Consider the following 12,802-nt stretch of genomic DNA (forward strand, 5'->3'; position numbering starts at 1 on the left):
GTGTTGATAGGGAACAGAATGCGGTTTGGACCATCAAATAATTGGCATATACATTACAGTTACAGAATTTCCACGTGGTCGAGGATATTGGAAATGTAATCAAAGACTATTGGATGATAACTTGTTTTTAAACAAGACAGAATCATTTATAAATGACTTTGTCCTACATAACATACAGTATCAGTCAAAAGTTTGGACACACCTACTCATGCAAAGGTTTTTCTTTATTTTTACTATTTTCTACATTGTAGAATAATAGTAAAGACATCAAAACTATGAAATAACACATATGGAATCATGTCGTAATCAAAAAAGGTTTTAAACAAATTAATTAAACAAAACAGATTATTCAAAGTAGCCACCCTTTGTCTTGATGACAGCTTTGCACACTCTTGGCATTCTCTCAACCAGCTTCATGAGGTAGTCACCTGGAATGCATTTCAATTAACAGGTGCGCCTTGTTAAAAGTTAATTTGTGGAATTTCTTCCCTTAATGCGTTTGAGCCAATCAGTTGTATTGTGACAAGGTAGGGGTGGTATACAGAAGATAGCCCTATTTGGTAAAAGACCAAGTCCATATCATGGCAGGAAATCTCAAATAAGCAAAGAGAAACGACAGTCCATCATTACTTTAAGACATGAAGGTCAGTCATTTCAAGAACTTTGAACGTTTCTTCAAGTGCAGTCGCAAAAACCATCAAGCGCGATGATGAAACTGGCTCTCATGAGGACCGCCATAGGAAAGGAAGACCCAGAGTTACCTCTGCTTCAGAGGATAAGTTAATTAGAGTTAACTGCACCTCAGATTGCAGCCTAAATAAATGCTTCACAAAGTTCAAGTAACAGACACATCTCAACATCAACTTTCAGAGGAGACTGCGTGAATCTGGCATTCATTGTCGAATTGCTGCAAAGAAACCACTACTAAAGGACACCAATAAGAAGAAGAGACTTGCTTGGGCCAAGAATCTGTCCTTTGGTCTGATGAGTCCAAATTTGAGATTTGAGATTTTTGGTTCCAACTGCAGTGTCTTTGTGAGACACATAGTATGTGAACGGATGATCTCTGCATGTGTAGTTCCCACTTCAGCAGTGAGGTAATGGGAGCCGCTACCTGACCAAAACCCCGGATAAACCTCCGGTAGTTGTTGGCAAACCCTAAAAACCGCTGCACCTCCTTTACCGTGGTGAGAATCGGCCATTTACTCACGGCTGAAATGCGGTCACTCTCCATCTCCACCCCTGAGTTGGAAATGCGGTACCCTAGGAAGGAGACGGACTGCTGGAAGAACAGGCATTTCTCAGCCTTGACGTACAGGTCATGCTCCAACAGGCGACCAAGCACCCTGCGCACCAGGGATACATGCTCGGCACGTGCAGCGGAGTATATCAGAATGTCATCAATATACACCCTACTATACACCCTACACCCTGCCCGTGCAGGTCCCTGAAAATCTCGTCTACAAAGGCTTGGAAGACTGATGGCGCATTCATCAACCCGTACGGCATGACGAGGTACTCATAGTGCCCTGAGGTGGTACTGAAAGCCGTCTTCCACTCGTCTCCCTCCTGGATACACACCAGGTTGTAAGTGCTCCTGAGATCTAGTTTGGTGAAGAAACGCGCCCCGTGCATTGACTCAATCGCTGTGGCTATGAGCGGTAGCGGGTAGCTATACCTCACAGTGATCTGGTTAACTTCTCTGGGATAGATGGGATGGTAGCGTCCCACTTGGCCAAAATCCAGAAAAAATGTAGCGCGACAAATTCAAATATATTACTATAAAATCAATCTTTCATGAAATCACACATGAAAGACACCAAATTAAATCTACACATGTTGTGAATCCAGCCAACATGTCTGATTTCAAAAAGGATTTACGGGGAAAGCACACCAAACAATTATGTTAGCTCAGTACATAGCCACAGAAAAACACAGCCATTTTCCCAGCAAAATATAGTAGTCACAAAAAGCAGAAATAGAGGTAAAACTAATCACTAACCTTTGATGATCTTCATCAGATGACACTCATAGGACATCATGTTACACAATACATTTATGTTTTGTTCGATAATGTGCATATATATATCCACAAATCTCGGTTTACATTGGCGCCATGTTCAGAAATGCCTCCAAAATATCCGGAGTAATTGCAGAGAGCCACGTCAAATAACAGAAATACTCATCATAAACTTTGATGAAAGATACATGTTTTACACAGAATTAAAGATACACTTTGTAACGTCCTGACCAGAGTTCTTATGTGTTTTGCTTGTTTAGTGTTGGTCAGGACGTGAGCTGGGTGGGAATTCTATGTTGTGTGTCTAGTTCGTCTGTTTCTATGTTCAGCCTGATATGGTTCTCAATCAGAGACAGCTGTCAATCGTTGTCCCTGATTGAGAATCATATATAGGTGGCTTGTTTTGTGTTGGGGATTGTGGGTGGTTGTTTCCTGTCTCTGTGTTTGTGTTCTGCACCAGCTAGGACTGTGACGGTATGTTCTTTTGTTATTTTGTATAGTGTTTTTGTTTTGTCCATTAAATTTCATTATGTCAAATTACCACGCTGCCCATTGGTCCTCTGATCCTTCTCGCCTCTCCTCGTCTGAGGAGGAGGACGAAGTAGACTGCCGTTACACACTTGTTCTTAATGCAACCGCTGTGTCAGATTTTAAAAAAACTTTACGTAAAAAGCACACCATGCAATAATCTGAGACGGCGCTCAGATTTAACAAAATTTCTCCGCCATGTTGGAGTCAACAGAAATACGAAATGACATCATAAATATTCCCTTACCTTTGATTATGTTCATCAGAATGCACTGCCAGGAATCCTAGTTCCACAATAAATCGTTGTTTTGTTCGATAATGTCCATTACTTAGGTCCAATTAGCTACTTTTGCTAGCATGTGTAGTACATGTGTCCAAACGCTCGCGCAGATGCAGGCAAACGTCGGACGAAAACTTAAAAAAGTTATATTACAAGTCGAATAAACTGGTCAAACTTAGTAGAGAATCAATCTTCAGGATGTTGTTATCATATATATCGAATAACGTTCCAACCGGAGCATTTCTTCATGTCTGTATATGTAATGGAACGCAAGGCGACATCATCAGGAAAGCGCGTGAGCAAGAACTGGCAATCTGCCAGACCAATGACTGAAACACCTCCCATCCGGCCCCACATCACACTAGAGGCTTCATTCAGTGTTCTACAGACTGTTGACATCTAGTGGAAGGCGTAGGAAGTGCAAACAGATCCATATATTACAGGGAAATGAATAGGCGATGACTTTAACATCGACCAGTCTCAGAATTCTCACTTCCTGTTTGGATTTTTTCTCAGGTTTTTACCTGCCATATGAGTTCTGTTATACTCACAGACATCATTCAAACAGTTTTAGAAACGTCAGAGTGTTTTATATCCAATAGTAATAATAATATGCATATATTAGTATCTGGGACAGAGTAGGAGGCAGTTCACTATGGGCACGCAATTCATCCAAAAGTGAAAATGCTGCCCCCTATATCAAAGAAGTTAAGGCCTCGATAGTCAATACACGGACGCAGACCTCCCTCCTTCTTCTTCACAAATAAGAAACTCGAGAAGGCAGGTGAAGTAGAGGACCGAATGAACCCCTGACGCAGGGATTCAGTGACATATGTTTCCCTAGCCACCATCTCCGCCTGTGACAGGGGATACACGTGACTCCTGGGAAGTGCGGTGTCTACCAGGAGATTTATCGCACAATCCCCCCGACTATGAGGTGGTAATTGAGTCGCCCTCTTTTTAGAGAAGGCGAGAGCCAAGTCGGAATATTCGGGAGGAATGCGCACGGTGGAGACCTGGTCTGGACTTTCCACCATGGTAGCACCAACGGAAACCCCTAAACACCTCCCCGAGCACTCTCGTGACCACCCCTTGAGAGCCCTCTGTTGCCACGAAATAGTGGGTCTTGACAGGCCAACCAGGGTAGGCCCAGCACCACGGGAAACGCAGGAGAATCAATAAGGAAAAAACAAATTATCTCCTTGTGACCCTCCTGCGTAACCATGCCCAGTGGAACGGTGGCCTCCCTAATTAGCCCTGACCCTAATGGTCGACTATCTAGGGCGTGCACTGGGAAGGGCATATCCACAGGAACAATGGGGAGTCTAATGGGCAAATGCTCTGTCAATAAAATTCCCAGCTGCACCTGAATCTACGAGCGCCTTATGCTGGGAATGCGGGGAAAACTCAGGAAAATGTATAAACAAAAACATGTGAGCAACAGGGGGCTCTGAGTGAGCCTGGTGCCGACTCACCTGGGGTGACACGAGAGTGCACCACAATATATCATACTTAGTTACACAAAACATAGCTAGTTAATTAACGTTAGTTACGTTAAATTTAAAACCACCAAACTTTGGGAAACTGCCACGCTGCTCACGTTCATTTTCATTGCACAGACCAAGCTATGGTAAGACGAGGTAACCAGATTTCAGACAGGAAAAACACTGCAGTTAGCTATGATACTGTAATTGACTAAGAACAACCAAGACCACAACACAAACCATAGCCAGAAAAACTTGACTGACAGCATCGCTGTTTCAAACATGTATGTAGAATAAATTCCAGCTCCGGCATATGCTTCCTCTCCTGCCGTCATTATTATTATTATTATAATTTGTGGTGACTGATTAACACAGTGTCAAGTTATTTTTCAGTGTTTTTCCCAGAAAATCTGAAGTCGCCAGCCACAATAAAAAAGTAGTCAGGGGGTGCAGGTACAACATCAGAATCATTGAGTGGGTTCGGTTAATCTCACCCGGTCACCCGTGTAGGCTGTTTTATAACGGCTGAAAGTTGATTGCATTCGATTTGGGATACCTCACGGGCTTGAGCCAGGTGCCCCACTCTCTCCGACAGCGAAGTCGGTTTAAAACAAATGTGACATAATTAAGCATGTGTAGTAATGTGTATGATTCTGAGTTTCCACCGAGGTGGATGATGTCAGGAGGAGCAGCAGAACAGGCCCTCTGTTGGCGCAGAACATGGAGCCAGTGGTGGTTCTAGCTTGTATGACTCCCTGGGTGAACCCCCCTACAGTATATATACAGTACCAGTCAAAAGTTTGGACACATCTACTCATTCAAGAGTTTTTCTTTATTTTCACTATTTTCTACATTGTAGAATAATAGTGAAGACATCAAAACTATGAAATAACAAATATGGAATCATGTAGTAACCAAAAAAGTGTTTAACAAATCAAAATATATTTTAAATTTGAGATTCTTCAAAGTAGCCACACTTACAGTAGGATTCAATCTTAGTCCTGTATTGACGCTTTGCCTGTTTGATGGTTTGTCTGAGGGCAAAGGTGGATTTCTTATAAATGTCCGGATTAGTTGTCCCGCTCCTTGAAAGTGGCAGCTCTAGCCTTTAGCTGGGTGCGGACATTGCCTGTAATCCATGGATTCTGGTTGGGATATGTACTGTGGGGACGACATCGTCTATGCACTTATTGATGAAGGCAGGGACTGAGGTGGTATACTCATCAATGCCATTCAATGAATCCCGGAACATATTCCAATTATGGTCAGATTAGCCAAATTCAGAAGGTGAGGTCAGTACAGGATTCAAAGCTGGGACCATAGATGCTGCTGCCCCATATACATAGACTTGAAATCACTGGCTACTTTAATAATGGAACACTAATCACTTTAATGATGTTTACATATTTTTGCTTTACTCTATTCTACTGTATTCAGTCTACGCCACTCAGACATTGCTCATCCTAATATTTACAGTACCAGTCAAAGGTTTGGGCAAACCTACTCATTAAAGAGTTTTTCTTTATTTTTTACATTGTAGAATAATAGTGAAGACATCAAAACTATGAAATAACACATATGGAATCATGTAGTAACCCAAAAAGTTTTAAACAAATCAAAATATATTTTATATTTGAGATTCTTCAAAGTAGCCACATTTTGCCTTGATGACAGCTTTGCACACTGGAACACTCTTGGCATTCTCTCAACCAGCTTCACCTGGAGTGCTTTTCCAACAGTCTTGAAGGAGTTCCCGCATATGCTGAGCACTTGTTGGCTGCTTGTCCTTCACTCTGAAGTCCAACTCATCCCAAACCATCTCAATTGGGTTGAGGTCGGGTGACTGTGGAGGCCAGGTCATCTGATGCAGCACCCCATCACTCTCCTTATTGGTCAAATAGCCCTTACACAGCCTGGAGGTGTGTTGGGTCATTGTCCTGTTGAAAAACAAATGATAGTCCCACTAAGTGCAAACGAGATGGGATGGCGTATCACTGCAGAATGCTGTGGTAGCCATGCTGGTTAAGTGTGCCTTGAATTCTAAATAAATCACTGACAGTGTCACCAGCAAAGCACCCCCACACCCTCACACCTCCTCCATGCTTCACGGTGGGAACCACATATGCAGAGATCATCCGTTCACCTACTCTGCGTCTCACAAAGACACTGCGGTTGGAACCAAAAATCAAAAATTTGTACTCATCAGACCAAAGATCAGATTTCCACCTGTCTAATGTTCATTGCCCGTGTTTCTTGGCCCAAGCAAGTCTCTTCTTCTCATTGGTGTCCTTTAGTAGTGGTTTCTTTGCAGCAATTCGACCATGAAGGCCTGATTCACGCAGTCTTCTCTGAACAGTTGATGTTGAGATGTGTCTGTTACTTGAACTCTGTGAACCATTTATTTGGGCTGCAATTTCTGAGTAACTCTAATGAACTTATCCTCTGCAGAAGAGGTAACACTTGGTCTCCCTTTCCTGTGGCGGTCCTCATGAGAGCCAGCTTCATTGATGGTTTTTGCGACTGCACTTGAAGAAACTTTCAAAGTTCTTGACTGAGCTTCATGTCTTAAAGTAATGATGGACTGTAATTTCTCTTTGCTTTTTTGAGCTGTTCTTGACATAATATGGACTTGGTCTTTTACCAAATAGGGCTATCTTCTGTATACCCTACCTTGTTATAACACAACTGATTGGCTCAAACGCATTAAGAAGGAAAGAAATTCCACACAAATTAACTTTTAACAAGGCACACCTGTTAATTGAAATGCATTCCAGGTGACTACCTCATGAAGCTGGTTGAGAGAATGAAAAGAGTGTGCAAAGCTGACAACAAGGCAAAGGGTGGTTACTTTAAGAATCTCAAATATAAAATATATTTTCATTTGTTTAACACTTTTTTGGTTACTACATGATGTGTTCTTCCATATGTGTTGTTTCATAGTTTTGATGACTTCACTATTATTCTACAATTTAGAAAATAGTAAAAATAATGAAAAACCCTTGAATTAGTAGGTGTGTCCAAACTTTTGACTTTTACTGTATATATTCCTTAATTCCATTATTTTACTTCTAGGCTGTGTGTATTGTATGTTGTTGTGAATTGTTAGATATTACTGCGCTGTTGGAGCTAGACACACAAGCATTTCGCTACACCCGCAATAGCATCTGCTAAACTTTTGTATGTGACAAATAACATTTGATTTGATTTGATCAAATAAATAAACATCAGTAAAATTTGATGTTTGAATGGGATGTAATTTGTGTCTTAAAAACACCTCATACTGTATCAGCAAGTTGACCTCTGTTATGTTATGAGTGTGGACATATTGTTGATTGATGTTAAAGTTAGAATCCTTAGTCACTACATTCATTTGTGAACTTATAAAATAATATTACCAATGTAGGATCTTAATTTGAACCAGTTTTCTAAAGCAGGAAAATAATCACGCAGCAACAGGAAATAGCTAGGGCCATCTACTTTAAGTGCTGCATGTCTTCCCAGTAGCCTAGTTGGTGTGTGAACTGCTGACTGCTCATAACTTTCAAGTGATTGTTGACACATCAGCCAGGATCAAGCGGCAGCGATCAGTGGCTGTATTGGAGGGGGAGTGGTTTCTCCTCTCCTAGGCAATCTGCAATTAGTACAGGGAGGTGTGCTCTTCACCTCTGCTAGGCAATTAGCAATTAGTGTTAGTACTTCAGTCTACCCTGGTTTCTCTGCAGCAGCTGTGCCAGTGGAGGTCTCGTCGGCAAAACTAAGACGGTCTTGTTCTTCGAGGAAGGCGCCACACCACTCTTACCTAGTTCTTTTCTGATTATCTCATTTTGCTCTTTTGTAGCTTTTGCAACTATGTGTGTTTTACAGACGCAACCCATGTGGAATTCCAGGTCTCTGGCAGTGTTCAGAACTGCCAATCTGTGGTTAAGAACGCCAAGTTCATTTCAGCCTATGCTGCCTATCAGTCCCTTGACTTTTTCTATGCTGTCACTTGTCCACTCAAGGTTAATATTGTCATCTATTGCCTGCCAGTGGAGAGTTCCTCAATGAGCTTGATACCTCGATAAGCTCATTTCCTGATGACTCACCGCTCTTTGTACTTGGCAACTTCAACCTCCCGAGATCTGCCTTCGATTCATTTCTTTCCAATTCTCTTTTCCCATGACTCGTTTGACCTCACCCTTTCCCAAGCCCCTCCAACTCACAAGGCAGGCAATACACTTGACCTCATCTTCACTAGAGGCTGTCCGCCTACTAATCTCACTGCTTACCCCCCCAAGGTCTCTGATCACCACTTTGTGTCCTTTTCTGTCTCCCTTTCCTCCAAGCTTAGCAACTCAGCCTCTACCCAGATGGTCATGGGCTGTTTCAACCTCTCTCTTTAGATGAAATCCTGTGATTAGTGAGGTCTGGCTGTCCTCTTGACCCCATTCCCTCTCCCCACCATCTCTGTAGACCTTCTCCCATTCCTCACTTCCCTCATAAACTCATCCCTGACCACTGGCTGTGTCCCCTCTGACTTTACTCCCCTTAAGAAACCTACACTCAACTCATGTGACATCAAACTACAGACCTGTATCCCTTTTCTTTCCAAAAAATGGTGGAACCAGCTTCCCCCTGAAGCTAGGACAGCAGAATACCTGCCCGTCTTCTGAAAGCACCGGAAACCCTACCTCCTCAAAGATCATCTTAAATAATCCCCTTCAGCTGCCCCCCCCCCCCCAACCACAAACTTTCCTGAACCAACACTTGCGCTTGACCCACCCCCTTTTCTAGCTCTGACTTTGATAACTACTTTACTGAGGAAAAGTGTACCTACTATATGTAAGTACACTTTTCCTCAGTATGATGTGGTTGTCCCACCTAGCTATCATAAGATGAATGCATTAAAGTTGCTCTGGATAAGGGAATCTGCTAAATGACCATGTGAATTATTCATTTGTTCACGCTTTAGTTGCTGAGAATTTTCCTGTTTAATTTCCACTTAATGTGCCTTAAAAGTATCAACCCCCTACAAAAAATGTACATTCATTATAATTCACATTTCCTTTTGCTGCACGGCAGGGTAGCCTAGTGGTTAGAGTGTTGGACTAGTAACCGAAAGGTTGCAAGATTGAATCCCCGAGCTGACAAGGTAAACATCTGTCTTTCTGCGCCTGAACAAGGCAGTTAACCCACTGTTCCTAGGCCGTCATTGAAAATAAGAATTTATTCTTAACTGACTTGCCTAGTTAAATAAAGGTAAAATACATTTTCCCTGCTTTAGCAAATTGGGTCAATTTAAGATCCCAAATTATAATTCATGGACATTTGTTGTAGGGGTTGACACATTTTTGGGAAATCTGACATTTTAAATTGGAAATTACAAACTTTTGAAGCCTTTTTTAAACTTTGAATACACTACAAATTTGCGTTTCCTGCAGTGCAGGAAAATTCTCAGCAACAGAGTGATCAAATCAAGATCTTACATCTGTATATGCCCATTGATTCTTGAAGATATAACTTAGAAATGCCTTTAGTTCAACTGTCATACCCCACCAGAACCACAATATAAGTTTGTGTTACTCCAATGCTTGTGAACAATGCAAACGTAAACAAACACTATAGCCTCAAAACATGGATACAACTATAATTGTGATATCATGGATGGTCAATCCTTGCATCCATAGCTCTATGAATTTTAAAGTGGTTACGTTTCATCCAGGCTCATCCCTCAGATTTTCACCAAAACGGAGGAGGGGTGTACTCTTTGTTATTGTTTCAAGTGCAGATTCTAGCTTTAAAGGTGATGTCTCAATCTTTACTTAATAGAAATGTGTCAATGAATATCAATTCTGGACGCAGGTGATGTTGATAAAGATGTGGAGGTGGTAATGTTTTATTAGCAAAAAGCAATAAGATACATTTAAAACATAATACCTAAAGGTTGATTTTCAAATGTGTTCTTTTTTGTGACAAACAGATACAATTCATTTCAGTATGATAAATTTAGTAGAATGGTTTTCTGTTAAAAAATGATAATTGTACATGCTCCTCCATTCTCATGCTCTTATCAAGGGATTAAAGCACTAGGGCTACACTACCTGCGTATGACTTGCTACTCATGCTAAGCCTTTAAAAGTCTCTTATCATAAACATTCTAAAATATGCATTTTTCATTCTTTAGTAACAACAAGATCTTGCTATTGCCAAATGTAAACAAATGTGAAAACGTTATGATAAGCTGAGATCAGTCCTCTGGCACAGTAGTGAGACCAGCAGGTGGACACACTATTTAAAGTGGTTCAGTCTCCTGTAGAAGATGGCTGCCATAATAATAACAATGATGCAGGCGAAGGCCAGGATACACACTGCCACCCCAAGACCTGTAGAAGTGTCTGAGTTCTTGCTGGCAGTCTGCTGTTCTTTTAATGCCACAATGCTCTCTGCTCTGATGGTGATAGGAGGGGAACTGATGGTTTTGGACTCTGTTGCTGCATCTTCGGTAGCAGGAACAACACTCCTTCTCCTCCTGTTGTTACATTGCATGAACATATGTATGCATTTGCAAAACTAAAGCACTAATAAACGAGCTAAGCATGTGATAAACTGTCAAAGTCCCTTCACATCAACTTTTCCAAAATAGACATTTTATCCCTAAATGTTTTAAGTACACTGTAAAAAACAATATCCTGATGTTTTTGCTAGTTACCTGTAAGTTACTGTAAAAAAAGGTACAGTATGGTACAGTAAATTCCAAAGAAACTTTGGTTTAAAAGTACATTACTGTAAACTGACTGCCAGTAAGTTACTATAAAAACAACAGGATTTATTTACAGTGTATGTACACAAAATAATTGCTGATGTCTGGCAGATTATTCTAAAGTACATCTACAAAACAAAGTTTCTGCTCTTGGCCAAAAGTAAACAAATCTGAATAAGTCAGTCCTCCACCGGAGTTGTGAGACAAGCAGACGGAAGCACTACTGTGAGCTGGTGCAAGCAGAGCAGTCTCCCCTTTAATGGTTGAGCCTCTTGTAGAAGACCGCTGCTATCACAATGGCGATGATGCAGGCGAAGGCCAGGAAGCCCACTGTCACCGCAAGACCTGAAGTGGAGTTAGAGTTGTTGCTGCCCATGAGTTGTTCTTTTGAAGCTACAATGCTCTCTGCTTTAGTGGTAATGGGAGGGGAGGTGAGGGTTTTGTACTCTGTCACTCCATCTTCGGTAGCAGGAACAACACCCCTTCTCCTCCTGCTGTTACATTGCATGAAGCTACTGCAGCTGCTCTTCTCACAGAGACGGGTGATGCAGTGTAGGAAGTAGGTGGACACGGTCTCATTCTGCTGCTCGATGAAGCGGAAGGCCGGGAAGGAGAAGCGGGCATTATGACTATTCCCGTTCTCATGCATGGTGGTCATCTGTTCCTTGTTGCAAGGGACAAACAGGTTGAAGAAAGTGGAGTTAGTGGGTAGAGGAGAAATGGAGGCGTAGCATCGGTCCAGGAGCACATTGTACTGGGTGGTCAGGTTGGTGGCCTTGACTTGCGCATACACTTTGGTTCTCAGCTCAAGACCCAGTTTTGGAATGACCATGGGAGTAGTGTAGTTGACATCACTGAAGAGTTCAAGTCTCAAAGTGCTGATGAAACTACCATTATTGTCCTTCACTGCAATGGAGGATGCTGACACATCAATTAGGGTGTTGTTGATCAGGTACTCTAGGGGATAGGCACAGGAGTAAAAATACTTCAACTCAGTGTTGTAAGTGACTGTCCCTGTGGTGGGATCATATGATCGGACCACACCGCTGATGTTGACTGTCTGGATGTTGGAGAAGTCAGAAAATATCCCTGTGCCTGGAGCGCTGGTTGTCCTGAAGAGGCTGCCACAAGAATTGGTCGTGTTGATGGTGAATTCAAACCTCACGACCGGTGGAGTCACACTTTCATCCAGGGTTCCCTTGCAGGCTGGGTCATTCATGAGGCTGTTGAGGATAAGCAGGGACTCGTTGTAGCCAGTGTAAATGGCAGGGCAGATGAGGATAGCCAGGCCAATAGATTTTGTGCCGCAAGTTACTGAGATATCAGTGTATGCTGGGCGTCTTAAATTCAATCCACAGTCACTTAATTGTAGTTGACTGCTCTTTGCGACCATCATTGCCAAAAGAAAAAATCTGAGAAGCTGCATTTTTGCATTCCTTTCGGTGTTCATATCTTGACTGGGACATTAAAATGTGTCCTTTGTTGGCTTGTTTCCAGCTTTTTGATTCTATTGAGATGTATGGAGTTGCTTTTATAGCCATGCAGGTCTTCTTGGGATTGGACAGAAACAAGGTCAATGTCGCTCTACCTATTCAAACATTTCCATTGTGTTGAGGGTGCCACGCACCATACCTAAAGGGAATTCATGAAACCCAACACACCTTTTAGTTCAGAAATGAAGCAGAGACAATGGCCTGTTTCTTTTGTGAATGTTCTTAAAAAATAGGTTCCCTTGGCCTGCTAATATGATG

The 12,802-nt window shown here is 42.0% G+C and overlaps 1 protein-coding gene across 1 annotated transcript; it reads right to left on the reverse strand.

Annotated features, from left to right (window-relative positions):
* Positions 1-11,307: 11,307 nt before the first annotated feature.
* LOC120058078 (zona pellucida-like domain-containing protein 1) lies at positions 11,308-12,444 on the reverse strand. Its single transcript, XM_039006555.1, has one exon. The coding sequence runs from the start codon at positions 12,442-12,444 to the stop codon at positions 11,308-11,310; it is 1,137 nt and encodes a 378-aa protein (XP_038862483.1).
* Positions 12,445-12,802: the final 358 nt, after the last annotated feature.

This window comes from Salvelinus namaycush, chromosome 13 (assembly GCF_016432855.1).
Source record: "Salvelinus namaycush isolate Seneca chromosome 13, SaNama_1.0, whole genome shotgun sequence".
Lineage (NCBI taxonomy): Eukaryota > Metazoa > Chordata > Actinopteri > Salmoniformes > Salmonidae > Salvelinus > Salvelinus namaycush.

Bases quoted from the DNA above. Each gene is read 5' to 3' on its own strand.
- LOC120058078 (XM_039006555.1), bottom strand. From the start codon at position 12,444: ATGGTCGCAAAGAGCAGTCAACTACAATTAAGTGACTGTGGATTGAAT.